Source organism: Primulina huaijiensis, chromosome 7 (genome assembly GCF_012295235.1).
Source record: "Primulina huaijiensis isolate GDHJ02 chromosome 7, ASM1229523v2, whole genome shotgun sequence".
In the NCBI taxonomy this organism is placed as follows: domain Eukaryota; kingdom Viridiplantae; phylum Streptophyta; class Magnoliopsida; order Lamiales; family Gesneriaceae; genus Primulina; species Primulina huaijiensis.
In genome coordinates, this window is record NC_133312.1 from 20,590,190 (window position 1) to 20,603,282 (window position 13,093).

The following is a 13,093-nucleotide window of genomic DNA, read 5'->3' on the forward strand; positions in this document are numbered from 1 at the left end:
TGGATTAGGCGTCTCAGTTGCGGTGCCTCAGCACAAGTACAAAGTGAAGACATGTGCCTCAACGTCAGATCACGGTGTCTCAACGCTTAGGCCACACAATTTAAAGTTTGGAAAAGAAAATTCAGCACCTTAGGCTTTCGTGGTACAAAGACGAAGATCGCAGATTTCGGGGACAGGGAAGCAATATTAGGCTTCGTTGTTACTTTTCTTTCTTCCCATATTTCTTATATTCATGCTTAGGTTTACAAACATGCTTAGTTTTGTTGTTCTTATTGCTATGAACTAATTTTCCCTTCTATAGGGACGACGTAGCCTGGTTTGAACAATGTTCAAAACCTTTTGAGTTTTATGTGATTGAATTCTACATATTTATTTTTGTATTCTTAATCTTATTGCTTTCAATTGATTGACCATGAACTGAATGATTTTATAATTGAGATCTATTACTCGAGAGAAGAGATCTAGATTACGATCATAGAAAACACATCGTAGGTGTTTATACTATTCGGAAGGCGTATAACATCACAGAAGTCTACATAAGAACATCATATGCATATATTGTTTGATCTAGATTTTAGATAGGAATATCAAAATCGAAGTTAAATGGTAGATTCTATTCATCACTTGAGAAAGATGAATAAAATAAATAAGTGTTTTTGCTAATAAACAAGTTGAATTCATGAATATAATCGTCATTTAGAAATGAACATACTGGAAAACCAAATGAAATCGAACATTTAGATTTTTCTCTCATCGTTTTCTCATTTCAATGTGTTAGGATTTAAATTTGCGTTTGGTTAGTTGATAAAAACCATATATGAATTTCTAAATAAAGTTTAGATTACTTAAATTATAGTATTTGACATAATTTTGGATATACACTCTTCACAGAAACGACACTCTACTTATCATATATTAAAACTTGACATTGTGCGCTTGCGAACAGAAATAAACGCAACAGTTGTTTCACATAAAAACATCGTTGACATTGATTTGTCTAACTGTCTCGGCTTTAGAAATGGCAACAGTGAGAACCAGTCAGATGGTTGTATGCTTGGCAACGAGACAAAAAGTATTAGTGAAGTCTAGACCGGGTGTTCGGGAATACCCCTTCGCAATAAGGCACAGCTAACCCATTTGGATTTGTTTTCGGTTTAAAAATCCACTTACTTCCAATGATCGGGGTACTCGGGGGAGCTTCAACCAAAGACCGCATGTGATTCAGTAACAAGGCTCGGTACTCTGTTGTCATGGAAGTGCATCAATGAGTAGAAGATCGAGCTTCATGAAGAGTTAAGAGGTTTTTGAGGCAATGAGATACCAACGACATACACTTTAGGTTTAGTAACCCCTACCTTGGAGCGCGTTACCATGGGATGAATATTCACATGAGTCATAGGGGGTTGAGCAACATAACTAAGTGATGAGACATATAGGTAGTACGCATAGGGTAAATAGATGGGTTGGAGGAACTTGAGGCAGGAGGGGACAAACATTGCAATATACAAGGTAAAATAAGAAATGAAGACGAATGATGATCCAAGGTGTTGGGACTTGGAGCAACAAATTCTTGGTCGAAAAGGAAAAGTAGACTCATCAAACTTGACATTTTGAGAAATAAACACTCGACCATTGGAACTAAGTCACTTGTAACCCTTGTGTCGAGCACCATACCCAATGAACATACACAGAGTGGATCGAAACTCTAATTTGTGTTTGTTATATGGGCGAAGACATGGATAACAACAACATCTGCAGAATAGGAGGGAAGCATAGTTAAGAACAATATAGCTTTTGCAAAGGAATAGAACCAAGAAGCCGAGCAGTAAAGTCTATTAAGAAGATAGACTGTTGTGGATAAAGCTTCATCCCAAAAATGCAATTGCATTGATGCATGTGCTAATAGAGAGAGGCCTGTCTCAACAAGGTGTCTATGTTTGCGTTCAACGATGCCATTTTTTTGTGATGTATAAGGACAATAAAGTCGGTGAACAATCCCATTATTTTGACATAAAAATGTTAAAGAGAGAAATTCCCCACCACCATCAGATTGTAGAACTTTGATTTTCTTAGTGAATTGAACTTCATTAAGTTGAATAAGTATCAATAAAACTGATGTAATATCTATAACCATTTCTGGAAATAGTTTTAGCAGCCTTAACCCAAAATACCATACTAAATCAAAAGGAGCAAAAACAGTAGAATAAGAGGTGGGAAATAGGAGTTGATGACTATTTCCAAGCTCACAAGCCGAGCAAAACTTAAACATTCATTTTTGGAATTGGAACATTACAACTAAGCAAAATTTTCTTGATAATAGGAAAAGTAGGATGACCCAATATAAGGTGCTACCAATATAAGATGTGTGAAGATACTTGAAATTTTTTTTGAAGCTGAACAGCAGTGGGTGTAGAAGCATCGGATGCAAGAGTCGAACTGAGACAGAGTGACCAAGGATGAGAGGAGGAAGTGGGCTTGCCAAGGCTGAACCTATAAAGACCATGCAAACTCCCTCGAAGTAGAACTAATCGCGTTGCTAGCTCATTGACAAGAAAAAAATCGGGGTGAAACTCAAAATATAAACAGTTATATAAAGAAAATTTACTCACATTGAGCAGATTCTTAGTGATGTGATGGACTCTAAGAAGATTGTGCAACACAAAAGTGTGTGGTGACAAAGATGAATTAAAAATATGATTGCCAACATTAGAGATGGAAAAACCTTCTCCATTGCCCATATGAACCTTGCTATTTCCGGAATACTCAGTTCTAAGGGAAATATTGGCTAAATCATGGTTGAGATGGTGAGTGACCCCTGAATCTCGGATTGTTGCTATTAAGGCAGCAACAGAATAAGACGGATTCGATCGAGTATTGCCTTTTGGATATTGAGCTCTTCCCGTGTGAGGACACTGTCATGGAACGAACTCCTTGTCATGACGATAGTAACATATATCAGCAACATGACCTGAGACACCACATATTTGGTATAAAACCTATTGTTGTTGTTTTGCCAAGGCTTCCGTCACGGTCGTACCCGACTTTTCTTGAGTTTTTAGAAGAATTTGAAATAATGTGCTCTTTTAAACGATAAAATTCTATATTTATCAGTTTTTTTTTAAAAAATATTTAAAATTAAAAAAAAACATGAATATTATAAATTGTGTTATTTGACAGCAACAATATTGTCTAAATTTCTTTTACAAAATTTTTATTTGGAGCTTAAAAAAACTAATGAATCATAGTCTATTTTTTAAATACTTGAAGTGACAATTTCATAAATAATTTATCATGAGAAATTTATCAAATAATTAATAGATGGAGATGTTTATTTCATACGCAAACCAAAACAAAGTTATATAAGTAAGCTTCATCTTTTATTATGACATCGTAACAACTTTCTACAAACATTTTTTAATGATTTCTTCGAATGTTACTGTTGGGATGCAACCAAAATCCCACATTGGAAGATCTAGAGAAAGATCATGGGTTAATAAAGATGGAATGATATCTCCATTGGTATGAGGCCTTTTGGGTGGTTCCAAAAGAAAAACCATGAGGGTTAAAACCCAAAGTGGACAATATCATACTAGTGTGGAGATATCCGGATTCCATTGGTCCTAACAAGTGGTATCAGAGCCATGGTCTAGATCGAGCCGTGTGGGTAGAATCCTCGATACCTAAACGAAGGAGGTGAGGGCTCCCGGTAAAAATCCTTGATTAAACTCTCGAGGTGGGTTATGCTCCCAGTATTCATGTAAGGCATGCGCTCCAACGCAGTGAAGTGGAGTAACCTCGATTGGAGGACGAATAAGGCTTGAGGGGAGGCTCCGACCATGAGAATAATAGTGGAACTTCGTTTGAGAGGAGGATTGTTGGGATGCAACCAAAGTCCCACATTGGAAGATCTAGAGAAAGATCATGGGTTAATAAAGATGGAATGATATCTCCATTGGTATGAGGTCTTTTGGGTGGTTCCAAAAGCAAAACCATGAGGATTAAAACCCAAAGTGGACAATATCATACTAGTGTGGAGATATCCGGATTCCATTGGTCCTAACAGTTACAGATCAAGATTCATCAATAGAAATGAAATTCAAAAAATAATGAATGAAAAATCAAGATAAAAAATTTAAAATTCATTGGCTCTTAGCTATGTCACATTGTCACCATATCACTACCATATTGTATCATTTTTTTCAACATATTTTTACTTTTTATATAGTATATGATTTGGAAGGGTAGTACTGGTAACGGGCTCCAGAGCATACCGTATTCAGTTTCTCTTATCACTGTAGTCATTTCAGAATCTCTGAAATTATTTAATATTGAACCTTGGACATATAAGAGTTCCGAATCGGGACCTGGAGCTTTAGTAAGGTTCATCTGACCTGGTCCCAATATTTTTTTTACCATCGAATTTCTTGAATAATTAAATTAGCTAGAACTTAAAAATTTAAAATTAATGTATAATTTATTGTATTTTTGGGCTCACTAGACATGTGGACTTGAGAGGCACAGGCCTCTTGGGGCCTACCCTCGGGTCCGACCTTGGCTTTTGTCCACCATGAGAGTCTCAGTCACGTCTTCTATCCCTTTGTGGAAATGAAGGAGATTGAAAAGAGTTGGTATTTTTCTGAGTTGGCGAATAAGAGTTGGTCCAGTCAACACCATGTTGTTAGATTAGATGCTCAACGAGTCAACTTATGATTTGAGCTTTATTAACTCGTATATAAAAATAATATTTATTCTAATAACATTTTCACTGATTCATTTTTTACAGCTGTCAGTTTTGTGAACTCGTTACCAAAACCGACAGTTCCACTATTCTCAAAAAATTAGCATTAAGCTAATTTCCACATCCTCCGATACATAAAATCAACTTATAAACTCATTTATAAGCAATTTGTTTGATCTCCATCAAACTATAGCCGCCAAATTCAACTCCTTGAACTTAACTATCTCAACGAGAACATATAATCCGATACTTGTGTGACCCTTAATGGTTCAAGGATAAAGCTAGCCGTGAGTTCACAACTCCATGTGATTCAAAATAACATTTATTCTTATTCGGGCTTATCCTAATTAGCCTTATTCTTTTCATCGACACCTTGATAAAAAATGTCAGATCTCATATCTAATTGCATCCATCAAACCATGATAAGAATGTCTAGTAGCATCGCCTCATGATTTTCTAGGTATAACTGATAGTGCATGCAAGAACCTTAAGTTATGGTTAGCGTACATTATCGTTCTTTTAACTCATGTATCTCGATCGAATATGCAACCACAGGTATATCGAGAGTTGCATTTGAACTCGATAACGATTTGATGTATCTTTGAGTAATAATAGTGACATCGTATGTGCAACTAGTAAAAAAACATTTGCCTAAAACACATTTTTTGCTCTGACCAAAGACTCATAGCACTATTAAATCATTAGATCGCATATGATATCTTCACTCGTAGCAAACGGTGAATACCCGAATACAATCCATTATCTCTTACGTATTTCAAAACTACACCTAGCATCGCCACCTGATGACCCTCAATGGAGTCGGTAAACAGAACAAAGTTCATGCTAGTACGCAGAGCTTCTACGTTGTCCCGAGTCAAATGACTAATGATGTACAACCATAACTGTTGACTATTGCACTCAACAAGTGATAACCACTTGGCCATTCGGAGAGCACCCATCTGTATGAGTGAACATCTCTATGTCTTTACCAATGAAAATGATATTTACATCACGGATGGTAATCTCAAGCTCAAACAACCTTTATCCTTATTTTAGGTGCTTGAAAAAACCGTTTAGAATATACGGTACACTTGGTATCAAAGCCATATTTCTCAATCGTATGAATTTTATTGCGAAACCTGTCTTTGATACCACTGTTAGAATATCGTTTTTTCGCTAACCATTTTCTCGCTCCCAAGGCGAGAAAACAGTACTCTAACACATGTAATGTATGCTGGGTTTGTTACTTCAGTAGCATTTCTTCCAGGGACAAACGAGACGGAACCATAGGAACATCGAAAATAAAGGTTTCCGACCCTAAGCCTTTGATTCTGGCTAGAACTCGTAGGTGCCACAGAAGAAAATTCTCATCAACAGTTGATCTGATTGGAAGGGTTAATGAGAATAAATCTCGAATTGTTTTTTGAAGAAAACAATTTGGCTTTTGTTTATTTTCTTTCCTTTTTCTTTCTTTCAAGAACCAATGAACATGTATTTATTTGAAATTTTAAAATAATTTTTTTGAATAAAAATAGAAATAAGTATGTGTTTATTGGAAATAATTAAATTAGATTTTGAAGAATGCATATCGTTTAGAAGGAAAGACGACTTTTGGAACCTCAAATAGACAATGATAATTTTTTATATATAAAAAATTATTAATGATGATATATATGCGGCAATTGATAAATTTAACAAAGTCAAATTGTAAAGTCAATGTGTAATGCCTGAGATATTACAACTATNAAAAAAATAAAAATAAAAATAAAAATAAAACGTGAGGCGGTGGACTTGGAATTGAAATTCATTCCAATTCCACGAACAGAGAGGGAGAGGCAACAGTAGAGGAAAGAAAAGAAAATACAGTTTTAAATTTTCTTTTCAATCGTGCGACTTATCGGTTTATCCAATCGACGAACCGACTTCAGTTCTGGAATCGTTGACACGAGGTCTTCGATTTGAGGTATAAATTTTATAGTTTTGGTGATGTTTGAAATTCGTCGATTTCTGGAATAAATCCGATAAATTGTTAAATCATACAGAAATTGAATATTGTTGAATAGTGTATGATCTTAACGAAGTAGAGAAGATTATTGTGTTGTTGTTTCGCATTATGCCTAATTTATTATAATTAGGGATTTTGATCGTTGGATTGAGATTGGAGAGTTGTTTGTCAGTTGTTATTAATTCTGATTATATATTCGGAGTCTACGAAGTATAGGCTACACGTTGATATAACGTTTTCGTAATTTGACGGATGCTGTAAAATAGTTTATTATTTGATGTTAAATTAATTAGGGTGTATTTGATGGTAGTATTGTGAATTAAATACACTAGAATATTAAATTGATGAACGATAAGAATTTTTAATCGAGTTTTATATTTTGTTGAATTAATTGTTGTTGGGCTATTTGATGTGATATATTGAGGTTGTTATGATTGTGTTGATACGGTGATAATGATCTAATAATTGTTGTTGAATTATTTAGATACATCACAAGTCTCAGGATCAAAGAAATAGCCAGATTATATATATACTCGATTATCAGGTACGTGTTGACGTACGAGCATATGTTGTTATTGTTTAGTATTGATGAATACTATTGCGTTGAACGATGATAAATCACTGGTATCGGGTGATTTGATATTATATCTGTTGTTGTTTATTATCGTTGATATTGTTGGCTGTCGTTTGTTGGGAGACGTCACGTTGATGTTGTTCGTTCGTCGATATTGCTGTCGCCGGTGTTGGGGTGCGACGTATCGTAGATGGTATTCGTTCAACGATATTGCTGTCGCCGGAGTAGGGGTGCGACGTATCGTTGATGTTATTCGTTCGACGATATTGCTGTCGCCGGTGTTGGGGTGCGACGTATCGTCGATGTTGTTGTTGCAGTAGTATGGGAGTGATGACGTTGATATCGTTGGTGGTTTGATTGTCCAGAGACAGCAAATGGTGTATTTCTGTTATCATTCCAGTTATATTTTATAGTGTTGATAATATAACTGTTATGTATTACGATGATGATTGTTGTGTATGCTCACTCTTTGGGGGCTGTTTCTGTTGGACAGGTTACAGGACTCTGCTGTGAGACAGGATAGTGGTGAAGGATTAGGTGTCTAGTCAAACAGTCCTGTAGTTTACAGTAGATAGAGACAATATAGTTTATTGTCTTATTTGAGTTGTATGTGTATATTTATTATACTGTTTATGCTACACTGACGTAGATAGAGTGGTGATTGCACTATTTTGTCGTATATGCATTATATTATTACGTCGTTGAAAAGAAAATTTTTATGCATATGACGTCACATGTTGTATGATTATGTGGCGAGGTTTGGGGCGCCACACAATGTTTGTCGGGGTTTCCCCTCTCCCCCTCTACTATTCACATGCAACAAAAAAAAATAAAAAATTGGATCTATTAGATTATAGGTCAACCAATTGCTTTCAAAATCTTTTCATATTTTCGATATTTATAATGAGAAATAATATAAAAACTAATATTATTTAATTAGTTGGGTCGGATAAAAAATTATGTCACAAAATTGACTCATGATATCGTTTAATATGAGTATTGATGTCGAACTTAAGACCCGTGAATGGTAGATTATATATATAGGCTTGGGACCTTGTCTTCATATTAAGAAGCTTTTACCAATAAGAAAACTTTCTAAAACTAAAGATTCCCAAAATGAAAAACTTTACTAAAATCTATATGTGATCTGATCAAATAGTTAGAAAGTCAAATAGCCGATAACAATTTTGTCATAAAATATTAGTAATAACGGGTGGCAGTTAACATGCAAATCCAAAGTCAATGTTTTGCCTATATCTTATTGTCTTAAATAGTCCAGAGTCTGATAATTGATTGAGCATTGTTCCGTTTGAATTTATTGCCAATTTTTGTTAACCAAAAGGTGAAAGCAAGCATGGCTGATGCTGCTCTTTTGATGTTGTTGAGTCGATTGGCTCCAAAACTAGAGAAGGTAGTCCGGGAAGAGGCTCGCCTGGCGCTCAATCCCAACAACGAGGCTCAAAAGCTATCCTCTAAGTTGAAGAAAATCCAGCAAGTGCTGATGGATGCAGAACAAAAGGCGATCGTGGATCCTAAAGTCAGAAGTTGGCTAGATAAGCTTCAAGATATTTCCTACGACATCGAAGAGGTTTTGGACAAATGGGATCTCTACAATCTCAAACAAGAATCCGGGGATGCTTCTGAGTCATCTCATCAACTTCACAAGAAGGTGAGTTCCTTTCTCCAATCTGGTTTTTACCGTTTCAAACAAAGTGTTGTGCGTCATCCCGTTGCTCGAAATATTCACAAACTGAATAAGCGACTAGATTTGATTTCTAAAGAAAATGAGGATGAATTCAAATTCATTCCTAATTTGAGCCGTGAGACTCAGGAATTTCGGCGAATTATATGTACGTCAATTGTGGATGTTTCTAAAGTACATGGAAGAGATGATGATCTGAAATTACTGATCAAGAAATTATTGCCTGAGAGGGGTAGTGTGCTAGAAGATGACATCCACATTGTATCCATAGTAGGGGCAGGAGGGATGGGAAAAACCACTCTGGCTCAACTTGCGTTTAATGACAATACGATGAAGGATCACTTTGGAATCAAGATATGGGTATGCGTCTCTCATCCTTTTGATGAGATCAAGATTGCAAAAGCAATCTTGGAAGCCATAGACCGGAAATCTCCTAACCTGTCTCAGTTTGAATCATTGCTTCAAAGTATCAAGGATTCCATCTCAGGGAAAAGATTCCTTCTTGTCTTAGATGATGTTTGGACAGAGGATGACACCATGTGGAAACCACTGCATATCACTTTGATGGAGAATGGTGCCCCTGGGAGTAGAATTTTGGTCACTACAAGAAATAGAAAGGTTGCGAAGATAATGGGAAGCACTCAAATGCAATTGTTGGATCCGTTATCAGATCCGCATTGCTGGTCAATATTGAGCCAAATTGCCTTTCATGGAAGACAAGAAGGTGACTGTGAGATGCTTAAAGAAATCGGTCAGGAGATGGCCCAAAAATGCAAGGGTATGCCATTGGCTGCAAAGACTTTAGGAGGTCTTTTGCGTTTCAAAAGTAGTCCTCAAGAGTGGAAAAATGTGTTGAAGAGTAAGGTGTGGGAAATGGATGAAGTAAGGACAAATATTTTCCCTTTCATTGCATTGAGCTACAACGAGTTACACCCTGCAGTAAAACGTTGTTTCTCTTACTGTGCCATTTTCCCCAAGGATTTCCTCATAAATGTAGATGACTTGATAAGGATTTGGATGGCGCATGGGTTTCTCACCTCAAGTGGCATTGTGGGTGAGATGGAGCTGAAAGGGCGAGAGTATTTTGAGGATTTAGCAATGCGTTCATTCTTTCAAGATTTTGAGTTTGATGTCTCGGTTGGAGATAATCGTGTAGAATGGTGTAAAATGCACGACCTTGTGCACGATTTTGCCCAATCCTTGACCAATAATGAATTTCTAATAGCCCAAAATGATGTTGAAACGCAGAATGGAGTGTGGGACAAAAATATCCGTCATTTTAACTTGCTGAAGTTTGAAGCGAAGATCAGCATGGATCTATTTTCGCATATTCAAACAAGAAAACTGTGCAGTTTTATGTGCACAGAAAATGAGATTCCTCTGTTCTTATTTAGCCATTTGAAAAGAGTCAAGTTGCTAAATTTAAATGATTGCAAGTTGAAAGACGTTCCTATGGAAATTGGAGATTTAATTCACGTAAGATACTTGAATCTTGGTCGAAATTCGATAGAGAAGCTTCCAGAGTCCATATGTGATTTGTATAATCTGCAAACTTTGAACCTTACGAACTGTAGGTCTCTCCATGGACTTCCTCAAGGAATCCAAAAACTTGTGAACTTGAGGCATCTATTGGTTGAAGGAACTCCATCACGATTCACGGAACGGTCGCAGAACGGGTATTTAAAAAAATATTATAAATATATAAAAATTAAAAATTTTGGAAAATATTTAGAAATATAAAAATTAAAATAAATATCATTTAAATAGATTATTTGATGTAAATAAGAAATTTAAATATTTTTAAAATTTTATTAACAATTTATTGAACACAATTTATATCGTCATTATATTTAAAATATTTACAACCATATCAAAAATTAAATATACTATTAAAAATTATTTGTATTTAATTAATTAAAACTTTAAAATATTTTCGATTGGATATATATAAGTTCGCACAAATTTGAATCAATTTAGAGTGATGGACTAATAATAAGCATCAAATCTTATATAAAGTGATGTTACAAATTATTTAACATCAATTAAAATAGACGGTATTATTAAACCCGTCGCCGATGTTAAATCGGCGACGGTTGAATAAAAAACGTCGCTATTAGCGACGGTTTGAATAAAACCGTCGCCAAATTAAAATTGGCGACGGTGGAATAAAAACCGTCGCTACATACATAAAACTGTCGCTAGTAGCGACAGTTCAAAACAAAACCGTCGCGAATTGCGTTCCGGTTCCGTTCCAGCGTTATATCACCGTTTTCCACCGTTATATCCCCTTTTTCGGTATATAAAACGCCGATACAAGCCATCAACCTACACACCCCGGAACCTCGTCAAGGTTGTTGACGTTCCGGTTCCGGAACGCCCGTTCCGACCGTTCCGTTCCCGTTTCGGCGAGGCCCTCGAGTTCTTCGGACTAAGCACCGTAGCAACAAGCAAACCACCATCAGCATTCCCTAAATTGATGCATTTTTCCATACAATATTGTAAGATGTTGGAAGAGTGGGATGATATCGGAGACGAAGAAGAAGATGAAACCATTGTCTCCATACTTCCATGCCTCCAGCGGTTGGAGATTTTTTTATGTTGGCAACTCAAGGTACTACCACATCGACTTCTTCGCAAGGCCGCGTCGTTCCTTCAAATTTTAACCATCGGAAATTGTCCATACCTGCTCGAGAGGTACAGTGAAGCAAGAGGAGGAGAAGACTGGGATAAAATAGCACACATTCAAAATGTTTACATAAGATGAATGATTGATGTTTTCATTTTCACTGCTTCAAAATGCTTGTATTGTGTTCATTCTACAGGTTTGTAATGTGCTTATCATTTTGTGATTATTTCTTGGTTGCTTACATTTTACCCGCTTCAATTGCAAGGTCTAATTTTAGTATTCATTCATCATTATTTACATTGTTCTGTCCTAAAAGATTGATTAAATATATCTTAAAACACATGTTTCGCATGTGTGAACATTTTATTTGTGATCAATTATGTATGAAACTGAATTAAAGACGATGTTTATGCTGAAGATTTTGAAACAGATACATGTTAAGATATTCAATTTAATTAAAGATGATGATTATGTTGAATATTTTAAAACACATATATGTTGAGACAAATAAAACTAATTGTGTAAATGATACATATTTCAATTTTTTCTTTTTTTTTTTACTTTTATGAATTGTTAAAATTTTGTATTATTCTTGTTATTTATTAGGTATTTCAACTTTTTTTGTCAAGGAATTTTTGGTGTCAATCTCCATGTCAAATAGATAATGACACAAGGGGCAACTCCAAAGAAATTCCTAAAGCCTATTTTCAATTAGAAATCGGTCTTAATGTCAGGGAATTTTAGTATCGATCTCCATGTCAAATTTTTTTAATCTAATTCATTGACATTATAATATTAAAAAACCAATTATTTTATCACATGCTTTGCACTTATACTTCTTTTCCACTTTATATGCACAAAGTTATTAATTTTTATTGTAATACCAAATTTATCTAATTCTCATATGAATCCAATTATTAAATTTAATTTATTTGCTATGCACTGAAGTATTATTGAACAATAATTTACATTTAATAGACAAAGCATGATATTCTAAAATTTAAATTAAGCACTTATCAATAATTATATATTATTATGCAATAACTGAGTTCTCTTAATTAGTACTACAAACAATTGTTCTTGATGCCCCAATTACATCTTCCTAATATATAATTTGATCTAATTAATGTCCATTATTGCTTCAAAAATATAACAAATATCAATATTGATATCAAATTTAACCAAAAATTGAGCAATCCTTAAACAATTCCTGGAATCATAATTTATACCTCAATATATATATGAAAACGAAGCTTATGACTCAAAGAACAAAAACCCTCAATCAATTTCCGAACTCCGGCGACGTACGGTGACGATTCAGCGGAGAAAGGCACGGCGTTTTCCGATGGGTTTTCGAAAAGTGTCGAGAAACACTTCAAGATGGGTACCAAAACGTAGCTCTCGTCAAGAGCTTTCCAACCATATATTTATTTGAATTTATATATATA

General features: G+C 35.2%; 1 protein-coding gene across 1 annotated transcript; it reads left to right on the plus strand.

Moving 5' to 3' along the window:
• The first annotated feature begins 8,536 nt into the window (after window positions 1–8,536).
• Window positions 8,537–11,953, plus strand: LOC140981683 (putative disease resistance protein RGA4). The gene is made up of 2 exons (XM_073448101.1): window positions 8,537–10,695; window positions 11,177–11,953. The coding sequence occupies exons 1-2, from the start codon at window positions 8,672–8,674 to the stop codon at window positions 11,781–11,783; spliced, it is 2,631 nt and encodes an 876-aa protein (XP_073304202.1). The 5' UTR covers window positions 8,537–8,671; the 3' UTR covers window positions 11,784–11,953.
• Window positions 11,954–13,093: the final 1,140 nt, after the last annotated feature.